The following is a 25,585-nucleotide window of genomic DNA, read 5'->3' on the forward strand; positions in this document are numbered from 1 at the left end:
GCCCGCCGCGCTCCTTCACTGGCGGCCTCGCCTCGCCAGAGGGCACCCTCGATCTGCCGGAAAACGCCACCATTTTCAATGGCCCTGGAGCATCTCCAAGCTTCAGCCCGCCGCCCGACTCCAGGCTTGTCAGTGAAGAATCGGGGCCAGGATCGCCACGGAGCTGAGCCCACCTCCAACCCCGCTCCCCGGCCGGGCGTCTCCCCCCACCCCCGAGGGTGGGCACGGCCGCCCCAGAGCGGGCCCCGCGCGCGCCCCTGCCCCAGTCCCTGCCCCTGCCCCTTGTCCCGCCGGGCGCGGGGGCGGCCCGGGGGCCGGGGGGCCCGGGCCGGAGCGAGAGACGGGCCCCGAGGCGAGAGGACGGACTGACAGCTGGCGAGAGGGCAAAGGAGCTGGGGGAGAAGGAGGGAAGGGATTCGTCGGAGTAACTTTCCAGAAAAACAGTCAACGTGTAGCAGGAGTGACTCCAAGAGGGGAAAAAAAGTTCAGTTACCACGTCGAGCGAGAGGACTCGCAAAGTATTTTTCAAATGGGCTCGGCTTTTCCTGTGCCTGTTTAAAACATTAAAATCGTGCTGCAAAAGAGGCTGCGTGCGCTGGTCCCTCCCTCCCCCACCCGGGCCAGAGACGTCATGGGAGGGAGGTATAAAATTTCAGCAGCGAGAAATAGAGAAAGCAGTGTGTGTGCATGTGTGTGTGAGAGAGGGAGAGGGAGAGGAGCGAGAGGGAGCGAGGGAGAGGGAGAGAGAGAGAGGGAGAAGGAGAGGGAGAAGCAGCAGGGAGAGGAAGGGAGGGAAGCAGAAAGCCAAGGCCAAGGGAATGAGCAAGCGAGGGGAGAGATAGGGGAAGCAGCCTGAGAAAGAAGGAATAACAGCTTTCCGGAGCAGGCGTGCAGTGAACTGGCTTCTATTTTCTCTTTCTTTGCCTTTTTATTTTTTAAAGAGAAGCAGGGAACAGAAGCAATGGCCGAGGGAGAAGACAAGCCGAGGTGCTGGTGACCCTGGGCGTCCAAGTGGATTATTGTTCCTGGGGCCTGTTCTCCCTGCCTTCCAATTGCACATACCCCCACTTCCCAGCCAATGAAGAGGAGAGGCAGCGTGAACAAAGTCATTTAGAAAGCCCCCGAGGAAGTGTAAACAAAAGAGAAAGCATGAATGGTGTGCCCGAGAGACAAGTGTGTCGGGCTGCCCCCACCTTGAGCTGGGCCAGCACGGCCCAGCCCTGCCTCTCCCCACCTACTCACTGGTGATCTGACTTTTTTTTTTTTTAAACAATTTTTTTTTCCTTTTCTTTTCCATTCTCTTTTCTTACCCTCCTTCAGGGCAAGGCAAGGATTTTGATTTTGGGACCCAGCCACGGTCCTTCTGCTCCTTCTTTAAAATACCCACTTTCTCCCCATCGCCAAGCGGCATTTGGCAATATCAGATATCCGCTCTATTTATTTTTACCTAAGGAAAAACTCCAGCTCCCTTCCCACTCCCAGCTGCCTCGCCACCCCTCCCAGCCCTCTGCTTGCCCTCCACCTGGCCTGCTGGGAGTCAGAGCCCAGCAGAACCTGTTTAGACACATGGAGAAGAAACCCAGAGCTACAAGGCACACAGTCGGCTTCTTCGCGCTCAGGGTTGCCAGCGCTTCCTGGAAGTCCTGAAGCTCTCGCAGTGCAGTGAGTTCATGCACCTTCTTGCCAAGCCTCAGTCTTCGGGATCTAGGGAGGCCGCCTGGTTTTCCTCCCTCCTTCTGCACGACTGCTGGGGTCTCCTCCTCGCCAGGCCTCGCAGCCCCCCTGGCCTCTCCCCCCAGCTTGCGCATGAAGATGCACTTGCACAGGGCTCTGGTGGTCCTGGCCCTGCTGAACTTTGCCACGGTCAGCCTCTCTCTGTCCACTTGCACCACCTTGGACTTTGGCCACATCAAGAAGAAGAGGGTGGAAGCCATTAGGGGACAGATCTTGAGCAAGCTCAGGCTCACCAGTCCCCCCGAGCCATCGGTGATGACCCACGTCCCCTACCAGGTCCTGGCCCTTTACAACAGCACCCGGGAGCTGCTGGAGGAGATGCAGGGGGAGAGGGAGGACAGCTGCACTCAGGAAAACACCGAGTCGGAGTACTATGCCAAAGAAATCCATAAATTCGACATGATCCAGGGGCTGGCGGAGCACAGTAAGTCCACATTCTCGCTGGGGTGTCTGCTCTAGAGGGTCTGAGCAGGAGTGGGGAGTTCCTGGGGGGGGGGCCTAGCGGGGACCTCACAGCAGGGTGCCCCGGGATCACCCACACCAAGGCTCAGGAGGCGTGATGCACAGTTGGGGCCGGGTGGGTGGCTGGGGAGGGAGACCGGGCCATTGTGGGAAGAGCCGGGGGCTTCTGGGAGGCCAGGCGCCCTGGAGTTGAGTGGCTTGCTGAACTCACATCACATCCTCGACTGATTTTACTTTGGAATTACACCGTGCCGTCCTGTTCACATCTGTGCTCTGGCCCATGTGATGGGATAGGCGACTGCGAGCATACGGATGCCATAGAGGGACAGGGCCGGGTCTCTTGAAAGCCGTTATAGCTCCCTGAGTCTGGAGACCTCGGTCTTCTCCCTTGTTTTCGCCACTCATTGTGACGCGTCTTTGGTTTAGTTTTTCCAGTCCTTGGGAAGAAGGGTACACTTGCCCTAGATTAATGTCTGTCAAGCTTTTTGAAGCCCAGGCAAGATCCAGCTTCTTGCTGTCTAGGCCCTTCGGTCTATGCCACACACATGACCCACGTGAGCTGTGAGCATGGTTGAAAGGCACGCACCTACGTCCACACGTACAAGTGCTTCAGGGTGATGTGTAGTCTGGCTTTGTACAGTAGACAGATTCATGTGCTCAAAATGGGCGTCTTCCAGGCCTGTGGACACGGGGAGAGCAGGGTTGTGGCTCTGGACGTGTACATGATTGCTGGCCGCCCTTTTGTGTCTGCGTGTCACGGGAAGAGTGGGTGGGAGGTGTGGCCGTGGGTGCAGAGGGGACATATGTCTGGGAGTGTGTCCTCCCAGGAGGCTCCCGTCTGTGCTGAGAGGCTGGGAGGCTTCTGGGTGAGACGTCTGCGTGTGTGTGTTTGTACACGTGTGGAAGTCATGTGTGTTTACTGAACGGACCTTTAAAAAACCTCAATACAAGAGAGAGAGATTTGGCAGATGTTGAGAAACTGACAGCCCGAGGAGGAGGAATGTGAGCCGCGCTGGGCCAGGGACCCTGGGAGCAGCTCTGTTTGCTTTTCCTACCAGCAGGTGTCCTCACCGCCCGGACTACCTCTTCCAGGCCCACCTGGCAGTGGGGAGTGGGAGTGGGAGGGAGCAGGCAGGGTGAGGGGGGTCAGTGGGGGAACTTGGGAAGTTGAAAGGAACCTGGCTGCAGAGGAGGAAGAGGAGTAGGTGGCTGGTGGGTGGAGCAGCTCCAGCTGAAGGTGCAAAAGGCCCTACTGGGAGCCGGCCCATGCCAGGTCCAGGAGCCTGTGGTTACTGGCGAGGGGTTCCCACTCCCGTTTCCTGTGGCCGCCTGGAGCGCCTTGCCTTAGGATGTGGCTACCGTGCGGGGCGGAAGCCGGAGTAAGAGGCAGGGCTAGTGCATCCTGCCCAGGGTCCTCCCGTGGGTCTGGCTCAGCCTCTGCCAGGGGCCCACGGTTCCCAGAGGCGCCAGCTCCTGGATGGCTGAACCCCCAACCCCCCGGGCAACCACCAAGTCCGGAGATAGTGGCCACGAGGGTGGAAAACTGAGGCCTGCAGGAGAGGTCTGAAGGGAGCCCAGGGTGAGAGAGAAGGGCTCGGACCTTACGATCCGGGTCAGGAGGTGGAGTCCCAGGGAGGAGGGATTCTGAGTCACAAGGGCGCATCCAGCCTGGAATCCAGAGCCGAGAATGAATGGGCCAGATGCATGCGAGGGCATATGGGTGCCAGTGGATGTGGATTTTGTACAGAGACTCAGGACACAGGTAGCGAGCAGTCTTGGGGAGAGCGAGGGCAAGGGCCCACGGACGCTGGGCAGCTCGGCCTGCAGCAGCAGAACCCTAGCAGGTAGGGGCGACCCTCGGGCCACAGAGCCTGGTCAGGCTGGGAGCAAGCCCGGCACAGGGAGCAAGATACTATTTGGGATATTGTGGAGGGGCCAGGGCACAGTGGGACACGGGTGATGCCGTGGAGGCTTGCAGGTGCAAACAGGAAGCAGGCCCAGACTCTCTGCAGCTGTTGGAGGTGACACAGAGGCTGAGCAGACGCGGCTTGGGCCCGCCCTGCAGCTGGTCAGGTGCCGAGCCAGCCCCAGAGAGGCAGACGCAGAAGGCACACTAATTATAAAGGAGGCAGCGGTGCAGATGCTGAGAAGAAGCAGAAGGCCATCCTCAGAGGCTTGGGGTGAGGGAAGCCCGTCCTGAGCTCACGAGGGCTGTGTCCTAGAGTGGCACTGGGTCCGTGGCGGGACCCTAGCAGGGTCTGGGTGCCAGAGCTTCTGGGGGGAAGTGATGAGATCGCATTCGCTTCCGCGTTTCATCATTCCCAGCCTGCTCCTGTACCCAGTGGAGGGGCACTTAGAGGGAAGTGACAGCAGGAGCTGGCCTAAGGACATAGGGGAGCCTGGAGAGCAAAGCATGGCAAGGAATCGTTTCCGGTGTGCAGGAGAAAGGGAACCACGGTGAGCACAGAGGAGAGGGCCCATCTTCTGGCTCTGCCCTGTCAGAGAGGAACCCCGATTCTCTGCCTTACAGATGAGGACACAGAAACGTGCATCAGTTAAGTAATGTGCCTCAAAGAGCAGGGGCTCTAACCTAGACGTTGTTCTGCCTGCAGAATGCATGCTGTTAGGCACTAACCCAAGTGTGTAAAATAAACGTTTTAAGCCCCACCTTTAACCTCAAGGCTCCAATAGCACTTTGATTTACAACATGAGCAAATCACCTATCGGACCAAGCAGGAGCGGGTAGGAGCTCTTTGTAACCCTGGTGGCAGACCGCACAGGGACCACTGGGTGTGTTGTTTCTTAGCTCCGCCTGTCGTTATGGCCAGGAGATTGATATCGTCACAGACGTTCTCCCAGATTCAGCGGAAGGGCGTTCTTTATCTAACGAAGAGCCTCAAGCTGGTTGAGCAACCACACCAGATGGCATTAGTCAGGTCACCTCTCTGAGCCTCAGTTTTCTCATCTGTAAAGTCAGAGATCATCTCTAAGCTCTCTCGCAGCTGAAGCAATTTTATGCATACATCTGGGATGATTCAACAGCCTCAGCAGTGAAGGCAAGACTCTGGAAATCCTTTTATAATTCACCAGGAGTTGGCTCTGTGGAGGCTGTGTCTGCCCCACGTGGTGGGGAAAGACACAGGCTTTTCCATTCCTTTGTCATCCTTGTTATCAAGATATCACCAGCATAGGTGTTGTTTTAACTTCTGGCTCGTAATTATCTGTGTCTGGCGGGAGACCCTTGTTTTCATCCAGCAGTGGCTCTAAGACAGCCGGCAAACCCGGAGTTCCTGAGCAAAGAGAAAACTTGATATTTTAGCCTTTCTTTCCTGGATGCTACTTTTGGATTTGGATTTTTTCATTCTGAAAATTAAAAGATATTTTGTATCACAAGAACTCATTTGTGTTAAGGGCCAGTGCCCTCTGCACGCTGGGTCAGTGTTTCTCCTAGAAGGGCTAGGTAAATGTAAAAACTGTGGATTCCCAGGCCCAAGCCCACCCTTACAGAATCAGAATCTGGGCGTGGGGTCCTGGGGAATCTGTATTTCCGAAAAGCACCCCATTGATCCTTAAGCTCACTGAGGCTTAAGACTCAGTGAACTGCAGGGCAAAACCTCTCCTTAAGGAGCTGAAAACACAAGTGCCCAGCTAATACGAAGGATCTGGAAGAAAAGCCAACACCATAACGGAGCACACAGGACACTTGGCCTCGGGGTCGAGGAGAGAATAGGGTTTGCAAGAGGCTGATGGGGCGGGGGGAGCTGGAAGCGCCCACGCCCTGTTAAAAGAGGGTACCCGCTGCTCAGTCCCTGCTGATTTCTGCATTTAGGAATGTGGGTCCAGCTTGCCTCGACCTTGCCGTTAACCCAGAAGAGCAGAAAATCTGGATCTTTGTGTGAAATATCCCAACTTGTAACATGGGCTTAACATGTTGATGGGCTTCTGATTCAAAAATTTTTCAAATGATGCATTGGTCCAACTGCATGTCTAATACGTTTAAAGGTTAACCCGTTTAATGGTGAAATCATTGGAGTGTGGTTTCTCATACTTCTAGAACATCTGGAAGCCATGGTACCCTTTGCAGAGCACTATAAACTGTGGCCCTCAACTCTGGCTACACATCAGAATCATCTGGAGATCTTTAAGAAAGAAAGAAAGAAAGAAAGAAAGAAAGAAAGAAAGAAAGAAAGAAAAGAAAGAAAAAAAGAAAAGAAAGAGAGAGAAGAGAAAAGAAAAGAAAAGAAAAGAAAAAAGAAAAGAAAAGAAAAGAAAAGAAAAGAAAAGAAAAGAAAAGAAAAGAAAAGAAAAGAAAAGAAAAGAAAAGGAAAACAACTCCGGACCCACCCACTCCAAGGTAGTCAGCATGTCAGCATCTCTGGCGAGTGGGGCCAGGCATCATGTATTTTCAAGGTGATCCTAACGTGTAGCCAGAAGAAGCTTGGCCACACTGAAATATGCATGCTGTCATTGGAACCTGCAGGGTTTTACATGCAGAAATGATGTATACAAGCAAAGGCACATCTAGGAGCCCGGTGTCTGAAAACATTTTAAAAGGCATGGTCGAAACACGGTCAGCTGTTTCCACGTTTTTGTGTGAAAACTCTACATGAATATTCTTTGCTTATTTTTCTCTCCTCGTAGGAAAAAAGGGGGGGGGGGAAGGGCCTCCACCAATATATGTATTTCTCACGCAGTGGGAAAAGTTGGTCATAATGTAATTTGAAAGGTGGATCCTCTAGTCCAGCTCCCAATAATACCAGCATCCTGCAGAAGCACGGCTTACCCACAGAACTGAGCAGGGCTTGGCTGTTGCTTAGGCCTAAGTTGGCACTCTGGGCCCACTTCAGGGAAGCCTTCATTTTGTTGGTGAAACTGTGCCTCCACTAGATCTCTCTGGGCCCCCCAACTTCCAGATTCCCCACTTCAATAAAAGAGGTATGGTGCAAAGACCTGGGTTCAAATACCACCTGTGTTACCCACTAAATTTCCTGACACTCAATTTTCTCATTTGCAATTTTAAAAATTTTGGGGCGCCTGGGTGGCGCAGTCGGTTGGGCGTCCGACTTCAGCCAGGTCACGATCTCGCGGTCCGTGAGTTCGAGCCCCGCGTCAGGCTCTGGGCTGATGGCTCAGAGCCTGGAGCCTGTTTCAGATTCTGTGTCTCCCTCTCTCTCTGCCCCTCCCCCGTTCATGCTCTGTCTCTCTCTGTCCCCAAAATAAATAAACGTTGAAAAAAAAATTATAAAAAAAATAAAAATTTTATTTGAGAGAGAGAGAGAGAGAGGGAGACAGGAGGATCCAAAGTGGGCTCTGCTCCGACAGCAGTGAGCCCGATGTGGGGCTCGAACTCACGAACATGAGATCATGACCTGAACCGAAGTCAGGCGCTCAACCGACTGAGCCACCCAGGCGCCGCTCTCATTTGTAACATGGTCAATTTGACTTCTCGTCCTCCTGGAGGATTGTTCGAGGGTCAGATGAGTTAATAAGAGCTCTGTGCAATGTAAGGTGGTGTTATCACAGTTGATTTACAGTCTCATTCCACAGATTACTTAAAACAGCATCATTCTTCAGTGGGTTTAATTGCCAAGATTATATTTACGTTTTCTTTTCTCTCCTAGGCAGTTCTTTTGTAATCACCAACGATTCTGTCTGAGCTTTACTGATAGGGTCAATTTCCTTGTGTCAACCAAGGAACCCCCCCCCCCCGCCCCTCCCCGCCCTAGCGTCCGTTCTACCTCTGCTAGAAACCTGTAGATCCCAGTGATAAAAAATGACCCTTCCACCTCCTTCTCGAAATCTCCTTGAAGTTCCCACCAAGAGGAGTCTGTCGTAGGGAACAGATATCTGATTGATGGGCTGGAAGAAGCAAAGGAGGGATGGTTACAGGGGTGTGCTAAAGACCCTCTTAGCTCATCGCTGCCCGCGTGTCCTGGCTTCCTGCTGTCTTGACCCCCCTCTGACTCTCCTCACTGGCATGCGCCATCTTCTGTTCCATCTTCTTTTCCACAGCAGTGTGCACGTCGTGTGGACATACGCTTTATGCCCCCTTTCAGCAGCTGCTGGAGGTGCTATTATAACTGAAGCCACATTGATGACAGCTCCTTCAGGAACCAAGCGTGCGAGTACTTGAGAGGGTGGCCAGTCTGAGGAACCTACCCAGGTCCAGAGGGTTTCAAACGGGCAAACTTAAAAATTAAACTGCTCACGCTGGTGCCTCTTTCTGGTTCTATCTGCAATAATTTAGGGAATAGTTGGCAATATTTGTTCTTTCGAAGCCAGTTATTAAGCAGGGCTTCATTAGCCGGAATTCACACATTTGTTTTCCTAACATCTGTTCCATTAATTTTCTAAGAACCAGTGTCAGGCCCACCAGATGGCAATTTCCAGAAACACTCGCTCATCCTTTCCTCAAGATCAGTAGCGCATTTGCTTGTTTCCAAGCCTCTGATCCTTCCCGCCTTGTCCGTGACTTCCTACACCACCCCTCGGGGTGATTATGAGCTCATTCCAGCCATGTCCATTATGTGTGGAATCTGGGTCTATGAGCTTGAATTTCAAGTTCTGGCTATTATTACCGTTTGGGTAGAAAGTTTTTCTCTGGGTGTTAATGCTGCTCCGACCTTGAGGTTGTAAAGCGTGCAGGAGAAGAGACAGGATCTTTCTCTTCTCTTCATCTGGCTCCGAGGTGTGGGGAAAGAGCATCTGCTGCCTCGTGTCCTCTGGACAGGGACGGAGAGGCCAGCACGGTGACAGAGGCTGGCAGAGCACGTGCTGTCAAAGTCAGAAATCCTTAGAAAGGAGTCAGTGGGGATGGCCCAGCTCTGAAGAAACATCTGTGGGTCTGTCAGACTTGAGATGTGGGCTCTTTGCCATACCGATGCTGCCTCATTGGGTCTAAAACACAGTGTTAATTAAGTCACTGCACTGCTCTTCTAACACCTTCCATGGCTCCCTACTGCTAACGCGATAAAATCCAGCCTCTCGGGCTGATACTTCAGCCTCCCCAGCCTGCTGTGCTGACCTTGTCTCGCGGGCCCTCCCCTGGCTGCTTCCCCTTACTCGCATCTCCTCCTGTCCCTGCTTCGTTTCCAGCAGTCCTTCCATGGAAAATCCCTTCCTCTCCATCCTCAAACCCTTTCCTCCTGCAGGACCCAGATCACATGGTACCTCTTCCATCAGGTGCTCCCTGCTGTCTCCCTACTCTGGTCCCTCCCAACTCCTGGGCTTCTCCAAAGGCCCTCAACACTTTTCCGCTCATCCCGTTATGTGGGCCCTTGTATTAAGATCCTCCCTCTGCACCCCCCGACATGACTCTCCTTGAAGGCAGGGGCACGTCTGTTCAGTTTTGCTTCCCAGTGTCAGCGCTGCGCTTGGCACATAGTATGTGCTCAGTGCACGAGTAATACAAGAATGAACGCCCAAAGGAACGAACACATGCATGGGGCAGGTAGCTGTGAGATGGTTAAACCGCCAGGGGGTTTGCTGAGATCTTTTGAGGACGTGTGTTGTCTAAAAGAGTAGCAAAGCAGGCTGGAGAGCCTGCCACAGTTGGGATGTCGAGGCCGTGGGAGGAGTGGCGATTGCCTTTGACTGGCCAGTCATTAGTGCCGGTCCCGGGACTCCCGGGGCTCCTTGCTCCTGACTGGGGCCTTCACCAAGATCTTCCTCCCATCTCCGCCTTCAGGCCTGGGGCCTCACGCCTCTAGGGAGGTCATGGGTGGGACCCTGGCCGCCTGGCGGGTGTCTGTGGGCCGCACACTGCTCCTGCGGGGTCTCACTCACACACTTACGGCACCTCTCCTGCTTGCTTGATCTCCTAGATGAGCTGGCCGTCTGCCCCAAAGGGATCACCTCCAAGGTCTTCCGCTTCAACGTGTCCTCAGTGGAGAAAAATGGAACCAACCTGTTCCGAGCGGAATTCCGGGTCTTGCGGGTGCCCAACCCCAGCTCTAAGCGCAGTGAGCAGAGGATCGAGCTCTTCCAGGTGAGCCCCTCCCAGAACAGAAGCCACACGGACAGGGACAGATGGGGAAAGCCGGCTCCCCTGCCCCTGCAGGCCTCTGCTCTGTGCACCGTTCAGAAGGCCTGGGTGTGAATCCTACCTTCTTGGAGTCTTGCTTTCTGTACGTGCGTCTGTCGCTGAGAGGATTAAGCATTAGCTAAGCGTTTGAAGGAGCGTTCAGGAATTTTCAGTTTCCTGTTGCTCCCCTCACGTGCCCCTCTGCATTGTGACATGTGCTGCCATCCTTGTCCCGGCCTGGGCCGTTTACTCCTTTCTCCGCCCTCCAGATACTCCGGCCCGATGAGCACATCGCCAAACAGCGCTATATCGGTGGCAAAAATCTGCCCACACGGGGCACTGCCGAATGGCTGTCTTTCGATGTCACTGACACCGTGCGGGAATGGCTCTTGCGAAGAGGTAGGTTGACTCTTAGCCTGAGCATTTGGGAAGGATCCCTCAGGTCCCTTGGTCATTTCCGAAACAGAAGGAAGAGGACAAAACCAGAAGAGTCGCAGATCTGGGTTCAAACGCTAGCTCTGCCATCGATTCGCTGTGTTCTTCATCTGTTCACGCAACCGATACTTACGAAGAAAATTAAGTGTGGCTTACCGCGGATGCAGCCGGGAACAAGGCCGGTGAGGTCCCTATCCCATCGGGCTTCTTTCCTGGTGGGAGAGACACACACTACACAAGGCAACATATCGATGAATAAGAATCTCAGTGATGAGTAGCATGAAACATAGAGGGCACTGTGGTGATGACAGGGCGCAGTCTGACATGAGATGCTCAGGGAGGGTCTCTGTGACCAGGAGTGTGTGCACCGAGGCCTGAGTGATGAAAAGGTTTCAATAGGGATATGCTGGGCGAAGGAGGTAGTGAGGCTCAGGCCCCCGAGCAGGAGCAGGCTTGGTTTGTTCTGGCAGCACACGGACCAATGTGGCTGGAACGGAGTGAGCTGGGGGGCCAGAGGTCGCCGGAGCCATTTAATTTGGGACCTGTGAGGCCATGGTCAGGTTTTAGGACTCATTCCACGTGTGGTGAGAAGCCCTGGAGTATTCCAAGCAGGGCTGGGATGTGGACTGAGGTGATTTTATACCTTTTCCATCTTTAAAAGGTCCCTCTGGTTGCCATGAAGTCAAAGGAAGGAGTAGGAAAACCAGTTTGGGGGGTGCCTGGGTGGCTCGGTCAGTTAAGCGGCTGACTTCGGCTCAGGTCGTGATCTCACGGTTCGTGAGTTTGAGCCCCGCATCGGGCTCGCTGCTCTCAGCGCAGAGCCTGCTTCGGATCCTCTGTCTCCCTCTCTCTGCCCCTCCCCTCCGCGCATGCTCTCTCTCAAAAATAATAAACAAAACGACCATGTAGGGGCCCCTGCAGCAGCCCGGATGAGGGCAAAAGGGGCTTTGGCTAGGGTGGTGGCCGTGGGCGTGGAGAGGATACAGATTTGTCGTATATTTTGGGCGGGCTGGTGAGGCATGGGGTGTGAAGACAGGAGAACGCCTTCTCTGATTGTGGACGGAACCCCCCGGGTGGCTAACACTTACTGACACGGGGAAGGCGGGGAGAAGAGCAGATACGGGGGCAGGTTCTGCTGGGGCCAACTAAGCTCGAAAAGCGTGGTAGTCATCCAAGGAGAGCTGTCCCATCGCCGTATCAAACTTCACCCATCCCAAATTTCTCACCCACTTGCTGTGTTCCCTCACCTGGAAAATCAGGTACTGGTCCCTTGCCTGCATGCCTCACGGGGCTGTGTTAAGGATACAATGTATTTGAGAGAACCTCATGGCTTTCAACCTGTTACACAAGAGTAAGCTTTTATTAGGTCAGACGAGGACACTGGGGCCCAGAGAGGTTAAGTGACTTGACCAGGGTTATCCAGCCTGGATCAGAACCAGAGTGTCCTGACTGGCAGTCGTGGTGCCTTGTAACATCACGCTGTGCTGTTTCTCCCCTTCTTTACCTGGTGCTACTGTCTGGATGATGGTCAGTGGGGAGCAGGTGCCTACGGCGGGCTCGTCTGTTCCTTCTCCCCCTCTTGCCAAGAGTTTTCTTCCATCATCACTGCCACAGAGGCACAGTCCATCCACATCCTGATGTCCAGAGTCCCTGGAGCTGGTGGGTCCTTCCCTGTCCTTGATGTTTTGGGAAACCAGGGGTTAACGCACTAAGGCTCGGCCTACGTAATGTTGTAAATTAAATAATGGCCCGCAGTTTTGTTTTGTTTTGTTTTGTTTTAAAGTCAGGAGATTTCACATAAAATCTGGACTTCTGGATTTTCTAGAAAAGTGGGAAGATTTCCTGGTAACGATCCATGGGAGAGGAGTAGTGGCCACCTCTTGAGGTGGGACACACATTCTTCACACCCCTGTAGGCCCTCCCGGTCCCCACCGTTACCCCCCAGAGTGAGGCCGGCAGTGCCCATTAAGCATGATACGCTGGCTAGCTCCGCTCACTTATGTCACCTGCCTGGGCTCTGTAGGCGTCTGAATTTATAGGTCCTCATCGAAGGGGCATCACCTGATGGCTGAGCTGGCTGATCGCGGGCTGGAGGTCCTGCCTCACCCCCAGGGGTGCCTGGGAGCTCCATCCTATCTCCCCTACTGAGCACAAAGCCAGAAGCCTAGGAGCACCCACGGGACAGGGATCTGCCGTGGGCAGCACAGTTGGGAATTCTGACTCAGACGGCACTCCACCTAGAGCCTGACATGGCTGCAGAAAGGAGAGGCCGGGGAAATTAATCTCTTAGCTTCCTTGTCTGATTTTGATCAGCTCCACCTGGATTTCTTTGAAGCCCTGGGCACTTGAAGGAGTTCTTATTTTCCCAGCTGCAGAGCTCAATGAGAAGTTTGCGCGGAGAATGATTTCCATCCTCCTTGAGACATCAAAAAGATAATTTCGTAATAAAACCTGTGGGTCCCCCACCCACCATCCCCACTGCTGCCAATTCTGAGGTTAGTCCTTCATTGGAACCTTCAGTTCCCACTTAGGCAGATGCTTCCCGCCCCTCGTACAGGGGAATCACACACAGACCTTTACTTATGCAGAGCTCAGGAGTCTTTTCAGAGTTCGTGGCCCCAAACGAGGCAGCAGATGGACTCCAAATGGAACAACTGGTGGTGTGGACTGATGAGGAAGCCGAGTCACGTATAGGGTCTTGTATTCATTCAGCAAACATCCGAGAGCCTACCGTGCGCTAGGTTCCCAGGCTGCCTTCTAGGTCCCGGAGCCGGCTGGAGCCCTATCCAGAGTTAGGGGCCTTGGGTCCTCAGACCCTTGGGCGATTTATTGCTCTACAAGGTCTGCAGTTTCTCCAGGTGCAGAGTCAGGCATCCCCCAGCGGCCCTGTCGGGGAGCACAGCCAGCCTCATAGCTTAGGATGGGGGCGGGGGGGGGGGGCGCCTGGGTGGCGCAGTCGGTTAAGCGTCCGACTTCAGCCAGGTCACGATCTCGCGGTCCGTGAGTTCGAGCCCCGCGTCGGGCTCTGGGCTGATGGCTCAGAGCCTGGAGCCTGTTTCCGATTCTGTGTCTCCCTCTCTCTCTGCCCCTCCCTCGTTCATGCTCTGTCTCTCTCTGTCCCAAAAATAAATAAACGTTGAAAAAAAATTAAAAAAAAAAAAAAGGATGGGGGCGGGGGGGGGCGCGGATGCTGGAAGAGCACAGGCATCTTCCTTTGGTAGTCTCTATTGCCCCACTTTTTATCCCTCCTTGTCTCAAACAATTAGGATGGTTCCAGCATCAGGTGATGGCATCTTGGCTCTACTGCTTACTGCCTGGGCATCTTAGGCAAGCCACTTAATTTCCCTAAGCCTCAGGGTCCTCATCTATGTAATGGGGGGTAGTAGTTGTCTCTACTTTGTAGGATTATTTTGAAGTTCTTTTTTTTTTTTAATTATTTTTTTTTTTTAGCATTTATTTATTTATTTATTTATTATTATTTTTTTTTAACGTTTATTATTTTTGGGACAGAGAGAGACAGAGCATGAACGGGGGAGGGGCAGAGAGAGAGGGAGACACAGAATCGGAAACAGGCTCCAGGCTCCGAGCCATCAGCCCAGAGCCTGACGCGGGGCTCGAACTCACGGACCGCGAGATCGTGACCTGGCTGAAGTCGGCCGCTTAACCGACTGCGCCACCCAGGCGCCCCAGCATTTATTTATTTTTAAGACAGAGAGAGACAGAGCATGAATGGGGGAGGGGCAGAGGAGAGGGAGACACAGAATCGGAAGCAGGCTCCAGGCTCTGAGCCATCAGCCCAGAGCCTGACGCGGGGCTCGAACTCACGGACCGCGAGATCGTGACCTGAGCCGAAGTCGGACGCTCAACCGACTGAGCCACCCAGGCACCCCTGTAGGATTATTTTAAACATTGAATGAATTAACGCATGTAAAGTCTTAAAGCAGCGTTTGACATAGAATGCCCAACAAATGTTGGTAATTGTTATCATCACGGTGAGTTTTCTACACAGACAGAGCCTGTTGGCCAAGCCAGGCCACCATCTCTGACACTAAGACCTAACTATCCCCAGCACATCTGTCTGCACCTTGACTTTCTAATTCACAGAATCACAGAACTCATCCACTCCAGGTCTCTCTTGGCCTTGGCCCCTTCTGAGTACTAGGAAATACACTCTGTAGCCCATTTCAACCTCCCTGGCTCCTTCCCTCAATGGCCTTAAACCAGGAAGAAAACACAGCTACGGCTCCGTCTCTGTTCACTCCCTGTTCTCTGGCTGGGCCTCAGCTTCCTTGTTATATTAGTCCCATCCCTCCCCACCAGAGCTAACCTTCTGGTATACAAGTCTTCAAGCTCAGCAAGAGTCAGTATGTCCTAGAGGCTGCCCTGGCTTGGAGCAGGACAGATGAGACTGGGTTCTGGAATTTGTGGAAAAAGGGATCCAAGCCTGCCTAACAGTGACCAGAACCTCTGAACTTGGGCCATTCTGTGCATGAGAAGGGTGCTGAGCTGGTTTAGGCTCTGGGGTTTTCCCTGGTGACACCAGATATCGGGAAGACCACAGGTTGGTCCCCAGGCTGGATGCTCACACAGAACTGCTGCCTCCCTACAGCTCGGGATGCAGTAAATCAATCAGCTTGCTGAGATGCTGACCCTGAATGCAGAAGGGTCCATTCCTCATGACCTTTCCTACACCACAGCTTGCTGCTGCCTCCGGGTTAACAGAACTTCCCTAGTTGAGTCTTACCCTGCAGAACTGATACGACACCGATCCTTCCTGGTTTCCCTGCACAGAATTCCTGGATCCATTTCAAATGTTTTGAACTCTTTTTATTCTTCCTCCCCCCCCCCCCCACTTTACCCAACCCCTTTTACTAATTTCCTTGATTCCCCAATTTTAGTAACCAAAACACCTCGATCCCACAACTAATAAACACCTCGATCCCACAACTAATAGGAGTAAGGGCTACAGCTGGTAGTCTTACACCGAGTTTCAGTCCACAAACCCTGGCACCTCCAGATTTCCTCCTGCTGGTTCTCTCTGAGCTCATATCATCTGGGCCGTTGGCCTTGGCCATTGGCCATCTTCTGTGGCCTGTGCTCTGATTTCACAATTGTCTTCCTGAGCTGTTCGTTTTCCCTCAGCGAGCCATCCACATCTCCAGCTTCGCTGTTAAGTGAACAAGGATTCCCAGAGAAGAAACTTCCAAGTAACTTTGACCCAATTATGTCCTTATCCCTTCAAGAAAATATGGCCAAGGGTAACTGTGATTTTCATCTTATCTCCTCTGGAATCTGCCAGTCCATTTACACCCACAATCATGGCCGTGGTAGAAAGGCTGGCGTCTTCTACCTAGACTGATACCGCTGCTTGTGTGCAGGTGACCTTGCCTCTAGCGTTGCTTCCTGACTTAATCCTATGGCCCAGACTGTCCCATCTTCCTCCCATCTGGTGGACTTTGTGGCCTTTTGAATCACTGCCTCTCTGCTCTAAAGTTCTTCAGCGAGCCTCTTTCCCTGGCCTCTCCTAGTCCCCCTGCCTCTTACTTTATCTTTCCTCAGTAGGTTGGCTCGAATATCCCCTCTTCCAACAAACACCTAGGGGGTGTGATGGCTGTTTTTCTTCCTCTTATGTCCTCATTCTTTTCCCCCCAAGGAGGTGGGTGACAGTTTTTCCCACTACCATCCTTTGAAAATAGATGACCTTGAAAATTCTCCTTCCCATTAATTTCCCTTTATGCCTTTATTTGGTTGTTCATGACATAACAGAAACACGTGCAGTGTGGCAACACATGTGTGGAGGTCCACTGTAGCTTTCGCAGCACTTTCTGTCCTCGGTGACCCTCGGGATTACTCAGCTCCCGTGACTGCCTATGGGAGCAGAGCCCTGGCCCACAGGCACGGTGATGGGCACACTTCCGCATCACATAAAGAATTTTCTCACTGACTCTGTGTCTTATTTTGCAGAGTCCAACTTAGGTCTGGAAATCAGCATTCACTGTCCGTGTCACACCTTTCAGCCCAATGGAGACATCTTGGAAAACATTCATGAGGTGATGGAAATCAAATTCAAAGGTAACAAAATGGATGTGTATAGTGGGGGTGGGGGCAGTTGATGAGATGGGATAGAACAGGAGACGCCTACCAGGCCCCAAGAGAAGCAACCAAGCTCCCTCACAGAGATGGCCAACTGTTTTGTACTTGAGTAATTCTGCTTTGCCCCAAAGACAACGGGCGTGACTTTCAGTTTATAGATAGAAGATGTTAACATCTGGAAGACAGTATTACATTGGGAAGAGGGGTATAGTCATGGACGCCAACGGGTCTGCCTCTCTGAGTTCAGCCAGTAAAATGGAGCTGAGAATGTTTCTTTCATAGGGTTATCACACAAATTAAACGAGATAACAAATGTAAAACTCAGGACCGCAAACACTCAACAAATCGCTGTTGTCTTTCCCTTCCCTAAAAGAAATGAACTGTGGTGATCTGACTACTGAACTTTCCAGATGTTACAGAGGCACCCTGATTCCCACCCAGGAGTCATCTGGGTGTGAATGATCGCTTTGGGGCTCAGGGTGTTTGTATTGAGATAGAGAAATAGTTAAGAGTCTTCTGTGGTCTTCCAAGATGTTTCTAAGGCGTGCAATCTGTGGACAATCTCTGGATGTCAGCGAAGTTCTCTTTTCCTTTCATAGTCCCATTTTGGATAATTGAGGCTTGCCTGAAGCCAGGTGGTTCCTCAAGGTCAAACCAACCAAGCCAGAGCCTGAGATCAGAGTCTTGTCTGGGAAAAGGTGCAGGCCTCTCTTGGCTCCCAGCCCTGGGCTTTTACCCTTCATGGGCTCTATTTCAGAGCCTACTTTTATTATTTTTTATTTTTTACAGTTTATTTTGAGATAGAGGGGGGGGCGGACAGAGAGAGAGGGGACAGAGAGAATCCCAAGCAGGCTCCGTGCTCTGCATGGAGTCTGATGCAGGGTTGGATCTCATGACCGGGAGATCATGACCTGAGCTTCTGAAACAAGAGTTGGACTTTTAACCAACTGAGCCGCCCATGTGCCGCAGCAAAGGGAATTTTATTTTTTACTAAAAAAAATTTTTTTTTATAATTTATTGTTAAGTTAGCTAACGTACAGTGCATAAAGTGCTCTTGGCTTCGGGAGTAGATTCCCATGATTCATCGCTTACATACAACAACTCAGTGCCCATCCCAACAAGCACCCTCCTCAAAGCCCATCACCCATTTTCCCCTCTCCCCCATCCCCCTATCCACCTTCAATTTGTTCTCTGTATTTAAGAGTCTCTTGTGGTTTTCCTCCCTCCCTGTTTGAAACTACTTTCTCCCCTTCCCTTCCCCTATGGTCTTCTGTTAAGTTTCTGAAGTTCCACATATGAGTGAAAAGATTCGATCTCTGTCTTTCTCTGACTGACTTACTTCACTTAGCACAATACCCTCCAGTTCCGTCCACGTTGTTGCAAATGGCAGGATTTCATTCTTTCTCGTTGCCAAGTAGTATTCCATTGTACAGATATACCACATCTTCTTTATCCATTCATCACGTGATGGACATTTGGGTCCTTCCATAACTTTGGCTATTGTGGAAAGTGCTGCTATAAACACTGGGGTCCATGTGTCCCTATGGATCAGCACTCCTGTGTCCTTGGGATAAATTCCTAGTAGTGCTATTGCTGGGTCTTAGGGTAGTTCCATTTTTAATTTTTTGAGGAACCTCCACACTGTTTTCCAGAGCGGCTGCAACCAGTTTGCATTCCCACCAACAGTGCAAGAGGGTTCCCGCTTCTCCACATCCTCGCCAGCATCTGTTGTTTCCTGAGCCATTAATTTTAGCCACTCTGACCGGTGTGAGGTGGTTTCTCAATGTGGAGAAAAGGGAATTTTAGATCCAGGCCTCCCATTCTTCTTATGGTCCTAGTGCCCCTTTGTGGGGTCCAGGGTCCCTTCCGTCACTGTGTAAATTAAGCTCCTCGTGTTCCTGTCCTTGGTGGAGATGAACAGCTGGCAGCTGCCTGTCACAAAATGGATCTCCTTTTAGTTGAGACTAATTCAGTCCTCAGTCTTCTCCTTTTTAGATGAAATAGCAGGTCCCCCCAGCCTGAGAGTTTATTTGCTAATCTGTGTGTCATATACTTCATTATCTCACCTGAGCGTGATAGTGAGAACTCTGTGAAACGACTAGTGCACGTGCAAGTTTAACGATGATTCAGTCTCATTCCTCTGGCTCCCGTTAAAGCTACCTTCAATGGAGACACCTTACCTTATGGGTAGGACTTCTGTGCTGTCTTGACCGATTCAGATGATAAGAGGAAACTCACACCCCAAGATTCTAAGTCTCAGAATCTACACCGACAGCACAAAGCAATGTGTCTGGGATTCTCTATGGAAGCTTCATGGGTCCCTGAGATACCAGGAAGCCTCTTGGAAGGGCTGTCTGCATTCTGAAAGATTTACACACAGGAGTCGTCAGGGGATCCGACCACGGGTGTCTTGAGAGTTCCTGTGCGACCAGCCCCTCCACCCGGTCCTCCCCTTCCTGCAGCTGGATGTTAGCATGAAGCCGTGCTTCTCCCAACACCTTCCGCAGAGATGGCACTGCCCCTCCTCCGGGGTGGAGATGGGATGGGGTGAGGACACAGCCTCCACACTCTGCCTTCCTTAGACAGGAGACTGTCATCCTGTTTCCCTTCTGCAGGTGTGGACAGTGAGGATGATCATGGCCGTGGGGATCTCGGGCGCCTCAAGAAGCAGAAGGACCACCACAACCCTCACCTCATCCTCATGATGATTCCCCCGCACCGGCTGGACAACCCGGGCCAGGGCGGGCAGAGGAAGAAGCGGGCCCTGGACACCAACTACTGCTTCCGGTGAGCTGGGGCCCTCTCACGACCCGGAACTCCTGAGACGTTTACGGTGCACCTGCTGTGGCTCAGTCCCTAGGCTTAAGCGGTGCTAACCCGGGGGTCCTGGATGCGATTCACAAACCCTCTTACAGAGGTGTTCTTGTTTTTCTGGGAGCCCTACTGTTTCTCCACAGCCCAGCTCTGTGAGGGCCCAGGTGAAGGAAATGAGGAGAGTGTTGTTCAGACAGCTTGGATCGGAGATACCTGGCCGGAGCCTCCCCACAGTTTTCGTGTTTTAAAGGACTTATAGGGGGTGTTTGTGCATGGGGGAGATGAGTGGAGAACTTCCCACGCAAGAAGTGCTCCGTTCCCTACAAGCTGCTTAAGGATGCTCCTGGGTGAGGGGAGTAGGGCAGCCTCCCCTTTCCGGGGGAATTTGAGCTGGAGAAATTAATGAACTCACTCAGAAGGACTACGTAGCCACTGGGAAGAGAGGAAAAGAAAGAGCCTCTTCTCTGATCTAGTTTAGCTCTTCATTCATAAGGGAGGGGATGATAAAGCACACACAGCAATTACTGAAAGGTAGAAAATGCCCGCATCCGTGAGAAGGTCTGAAAGATCGAGTGCCTGAAGAACTCGGAGCAAGAAGTTGTGGATGCAGGAAAGGCTTCGGAAGGGTGTGGAATTTGAGCCTCCGTGGGTGAGTGAGGCTTGGACCTGTAGGGATCTGGGCGGAGGAAGGAAGGAGCACGCATGGGTCAGTTTGGCTGGAGAGGGGGATGCCTGAATGGAGCTGGGGGAGAATGAATTAGGAAATTTTTCAGATCTACGACCACGTCTTACGAGGAACAACTGAGTGAACTCAGGCTGTTGAGCTCGAAGGTGTAACAGAAGCAGTGACGTTGCGCCGACTGTCTGAAGGCTGGCGTGTAGATTTGTTCTGTGTGGCTCTTAATCAGTTAGGAATGGATGCTCTTGGCTGCAAGTAACAGTGGCCTAAACCCCAAAGGATTTCTTGTTCACAATAGGCCCACAGCAGCAGGCTCAGGGCTGGGCTGGCTGCCTAATTATGCCATCAGGAATACGGGCTCTCTCTCTCTGCAGGCCACCACGATTACTATGTTGGTTTGCTTTTCATTTATGGTTGCAGTGAGTGCTAAAGCTCCAGGTATCTTGTCCAGGCTCAAGACAAGAAAGAAGGGGGAAGAGGCAGAGCCAGAAGCTCTCCTCTCCCATCATCCGTGACTTTTATAAAGAATCAAAATGTTTTTGCCAGCATTTGCCCTTACCCTCTGCATACTTCTCCTTATGTCTGATTGGTCATTGCGGGGTCACATGACCACCCCTACCTACAAGAGAGGCCAGGAAAATGGTGCTCTCGACTCTTGTGATGGGAGGTGGCAAGGGAGAAGGGAGGTAGGGATGGCTACTGAATAGATAACCAAGAGTGTCTGCCATGGTTCACCCTCGGAACCCACAAGAAGCCAGATTTTGGAAGTGGTAAGTTTTAAGTCTCAGCAGACATTGAAGAACAGGCTAGATGCCCACTTGGCAAGAGTTACTGCCAAATGGATTTCTGCAGGGAACAGAATTGAGATGGCCTGATAATCGCACTTGGGGTGAATCATGAGTCTAATGGAAGGATACCCTTCATTTTTATTTGATGGCCCCTGGGTTTGGTCTGAGCAGTCTCAGGTTGTACGTGAGCGGCATGAGCTTAGAGTTCACGTCCGGTCGGGTGCACATTAGGAAGGGAACAATGAAACCAACCTCAAGAAAACTCAGCTGGCTAAGAGCATTCAGTGCTTGGTTCTATGTGAAGCAATTTAAGGCTCTGCTTTGATCCATCATGAAAAAGGGGGCAGGTCCACTTTTGCCTTTTTTCTCTTCCTCATGCATCATCTGTATCTGCCTGTTGTGTCCTTGGGACCAAGAAAATGCCTTTATGGTATATACTGCTCAATGCACTTGAACCTGGGATTCCATCGATTAGGACCACCTCTTAGGATGACCTGGAAGGACTCCAGGCACAAATATGAGGGCCGTTGGTGAAGTTCTTTTACATGGGTGGTTTCCTTTAGGTTGATTGTCTCTAAATGTTTTTCGTTGTAGCAATTTGGAGGAGAACTGCTGTGTGCGCCCTCTCTACATTGACTTCCGACAAGATCTGGGCTGGAAATGGGTCCACGAACCTAAGGGCTACTATGCCAACTTCTGCTCAGGCCCCTGCCCCTACCTCCGCAGTGCGGACACAACCCACAGCACGGTACGGGGCGGGGCTCATGCCAGGCGGGGCGCTGGGGCGGAGCCGCCCGGCCACTGGTTCAACTGAATGCGTGAAGGACTGAATGTGGAATGAGCGAATGATGATCCAGGGCGAGTAAAATCCCTTTGTGAAGGTTCTGATCTTGGCACCCTGGCCCGACTCTACTTCGTCACATTGTGCCCTTTAAAATTTCTTCCATGGTTTCCACCAGACTTTAAAATTTGTTCTAAAGCTCTTGTACCATTCTGGAGATTCACGGTCACACCCCACCCCGTATGTCAAAGATGTCTGCACACAGCTAGCAGGGAGTGTTGGGGAAAAGAGGCTTCTACCATCCGTTCAAACACTCTGATAATTCCAGCCTCTTGGATGCAGAAAAGTTACTTTGAAAGATAATGCAAAGCACACAGAAGAAGCTAATATGCAACAATGGGAAGAGAAAGGGAGAAACTAGCTGCTGGCCTTTCTTTCCCTCAAGGGGAATCAAAGCTAGGGCAGTAATTTGTGGAACGTGTTTCCCGATAGCTCATGATTACTGCGTCCGGTCTGGGGCCCCACGCTCTGGCGCTTACTGCATGGCCCAAAGCAGCGTTTAGTGAGATCACTTCTCACCAAAGTGGCCAGTCGCAGCTAGGAACACCGATACAGGAGCGTTTCTTAACAGCAGAGAAAATCTCATTATCCCGTTAAAGTCGCCCGATAATTGTTACAAGCTTAACCTGATAATGCTCAAACCGGTACAGATGTTCCCCCAAACCGAAATAGCCTGGCTGGCCAGTCTACCACTCGCCCCGTCTCTGGAGCGGCCCCCAGAACCTGCGGAGGGCTCTCGGCCCGGGGCCTGGCTTGCCAACCTCTAAATGATGTGTCCTCCCCAGGTGCTGGGACTGTACAACACCCTGAATCCCGAAGCCTCTGCCTCACCTTGCTGTGTGCCCCAGGACTTGGAGCCCCTGACCATCCTGTACTATGTCGGGAGGACCCCCAAGGTGGAACAGCTCTCTAACATGGTGGTCAAGTCCTGTAAGTGTAGCTGAGAGCCCGCCTGCGACAGAGAGAGAGGAAAGAGAACCGCCACTGCCTGACTGCCTGCTCCTCGGGACACACAAAAGCAACACTCCTCACCTAGGGGCCTGGAGCCCGCAACCTTCAGCTCCAGGCAAATGGCTGAGACGGATGTTCCCTTTTGGGACATTTCTCCTTCTTGCTGGCTCTGAGAATCACTGTGGTAAAGAAAGTGTGGGTTTGGTTAGGGGAAGGCCCAACTCTTCAGAATACACAGATTTTCTGTGACCTAGACAGACGTGGTGGGGACGGAGGAAGAGGGATGGCGAGTCGGCACCTGACACATGGTGTGGCAATGGATCTGGGAAACCCTAGGGAGGAGGAAGGGCAGAGAACGGCCGGGACAGGGCCAGGCTGGAAGACGCTTCTGAGGTCAGATTGGCTCATCGCTGCCCCACATCTGCTCTAGGGAACCTGGATCACTTTAGACAAGGCAAGCATTTTCCTTCAGGCAGGTTACCTAGACAGTGTCCCAGATTTGTAGCTCATACTCCCTGGGATTAAGGATGAATCTGCTTTTTGCAAATGGTCCTCTCAACATCAGTCAGCACCGAGGGTCATTACAGGGAGAAAATCCAGGTAATGTCGTTCCCGGGCCATCAACTGGATTGGGCCGTATGGACACGCCGAACTCAGAAGCGGAGGGTGGGATGAATGCTCTCCTGCCCGCCCTCTGGGCCCCTCCTCTCGCCTTCTTCCTCGACCGTATTTCCCCTTGGACATCTGGCTAGACACCGTCCAGGTCAGGGTGCACGTATCTGGATTATGGTCTGTGCAGTCTTGGGGCATTATGGGTTCCCCTCTATCCCCCAAGACCCTGTGTTCATCTGGTGTTCCTGGAAGCAGGTGCTAGAACGGGTGAGGCATGCGGGGAAGCAGCAAATGCGCCACGCGACTTGGCCCCAGACACATAGACTGAGGTATAAAGACAAATACAAATATTACTCTCAAAATCTTTGTATAAATAAATATTTTTGGGGAATCTTGGATCATTTCCATCTTCTGGAAGATTGTTTCTAGAACAGTAAAAAGCCTTTTCTAAGGTGGAAGTCTGACTGGATGAATATCCTTAATCACTCTTTTCTTAATTCCCTGTTCATATCCACTAACTAGAGGGAACGGGAATCTCGAGCACACTGCTTAGTGGGAGTCCCCTGGACACCGGTAAACTGCACTGCCTCTGCCATCGGAGGGAGAAGACTCAACTGTTATTGGTGTTCCTTCCTTTCCTTCTCGTGAAGTAGTTTGCTCTCAGACACACACAGAGGCAGTGGCAGTGGCTCAGACGGGCAGAAAGTGTAACTGTGGGCCAAAATCACTCGGGGTGAGCCCTTGTACGTGGAAGTGTGTTGGTTTGTACATTCACTATCCATGAAGAACATCATCATTTTTGAAAATCTGATCTCACCCGCCACATCAGTGGGGAATGAGAGAAACTGTCTGGCAAATGGCCTAAGAAGACGAGGCTAATTCTGTTATCAGGTTAAGCTCGCCAGGAAACCCTTTACAGACAGAGGGCCTCTTGTCAATGATTTAGGGATGGGAGAGGGCGGGGAAAGAACAATCCCACAGTTCTGTTTCGAGGTCCCAGATCCCAGAGCAATGCAGAATTCCACTGTGGCGTTGACGTCCACCTGAAGCAACCATCTGCAATGAGTGAGGAACCACCTAGCAGCGCCCCAAAAACATGTTCCTCTACTGAAATCACCGTGCCATTGGTGAAAAAGTCTATCTGAAGCTAAAATTTTCAGGTCGAAGGGTCTGTGTGGTATGTGTGTGTGTATGTTGATGTATCTTGCTCCTTCTGGAGTTCTCCCGGATTGAACTCCTGACTTTGGTCACTAAGTCTTTCTTTCTCGCTTTGTCCATGCTCAACCAATCCTAAGAGCTTCTCTAAGGCTTTGTCCCCTGCGGTCTTGATCCCGTTGTACTTTGGGGGCTGTGTCCCTGCCCCAAATTCACGGCTCCTGGGATTGTGGTCCATCCTACCCAGGGAAGCTAGTGGGCCTAGAGAGGGGCCAGCCCTGTGGCCATGGGCCATTGCTATCCCAAGCTTCAGAGTCTACTCACTCGTGGCAGCTGTTCTCAAGTTTCAGTGGGCAGGAGAAGCACCCAAGGGTTTACTAAAAATGTGCAACTTCAGGCTGCAGCTCCGGAGGTGTCTTTAGGCCCGGGGGAAGGTCCAGGCTGCCTAAAAGCTCCATTTTGAGCAGCTTATACCTGACATCATGGGTCCTTACTCAAGGCTTAAGGAAGAAAAGAGTACTCTTTGTGACCCTGGAATAAACCTTCCTTCTTATCCAACCTCATAGGACACCACTAAAATGTTGGCCTGTGGCTCATCCTAATGAACCGAGGCAATGAGATAAGTTTCTTGAAGTATCCCAAAGAAAACAGAACACACTGTGGTTCCAAATGTTCTTTTTATATTAGAGCTCTATTCTTATCTTTACCAGCAGATACAAATATGGACGGGGGTCTGAAGTCCAGTCTCTGCGTTCCACATGCCACTTATAGGCACCACAGAAACTTGAACCATTGTCTGTCTGTCTTAAAAAAAAAAACACACACTTGTTTTGGGGGAAGGGAGGTAGGGACACGGGGAAATGACACGGTTGTTGGAGGTTGGGGGCGGGGCGGATCGTATGATCTGTTTTGTTTATTACCAAGACTTGGACTTGCCACGAGAAGTCCAGTACAGGAGAGATGACGTGAAAAGTACTTGGTTAAGTGAAGGAGAGATC

General features: G+C 51.9%; 1 protein-coding gene across 2 annotated transcripts; it reads left to right on the forward strand.

Annotated features, from left to right (window-relative positions):
• The first annotated feature begins 706 nt into the window (after nucleotides 1–706).
• TGFB3 (transforming growth factor beta 3) lies at nucleotides 707–23,890 on the forward strand. Of its 2 annotated transcripts, XM_086709227.1 has the most exons (8): nucleotides 711–1,662; nucleotides 2,011–2,158; nucleotides 10,020–10,183; nucleotides 10,489–10,618; nucleotides 16,619–16,726; nucleotides 19,363–19,534; nucleotides 21,623–21,776; nucleotides 22,655–23,890. In XM_086709227.1, exons 2-8 carry the CDS (start codon nucleotides 2,053–2,055, stop codon nucleotides 22,811–22,813), a joined length of 993 nt encoding a protein of 330 aa, XP_086565353.1. In that variant the 5' UTR covers nucleotides 711–1,662; nucleotides 2,011–2,052; the 3' UTR covers nucleotides 22,814–23,890. The 2 variants fall into 2 exon arrangements, with proteins under 2 accessions (XP_025774767.1, XP_086565353.1); XM_025918982.2 differs by having other exon boundaries at nucleotides 707–2,158.
• Nucleotides 23,891–25,585: the final 1,695 nt, after the last annotated feature.

This window comes from Puma concolor, chromosome B3, assembly GCF_028749965.1.
Source record: "Puma concolor isolate L17-30 chromosome B3, mPumCon1.1.hap2, whole genome shotgun sequence".
NCBI lineage: Eukaryota > Metazoa > Chordata > Mammalia > Carnivora > Felidae > Puma > Puma concolor.

Bases quoted from the DNA above. Each gene is read 5' to 3' on its own strand.
- TGFB3 (XM_025918982.2), top strand. From the start codon at position 1,807: ATGAAGATGCACTTGCACAGGGCTCTGGTGGTCCTGGCCCTGCTGAAC. The intron at 10,184-10,488 runs GTGAGCCCCTCC...TCCGCCCTCCAG, and splicing joins AGAGGATCGAGCTCTTCCAG to ATACTCCGGCCCGATGAGCA. The intron at 21,777-22,654 runs GTACGGGGCGGG...TGTCCTCCCCAG, and splicing joins CGGACACAACCCACAGCACG to GTGCTGGGACTGTACAACAC.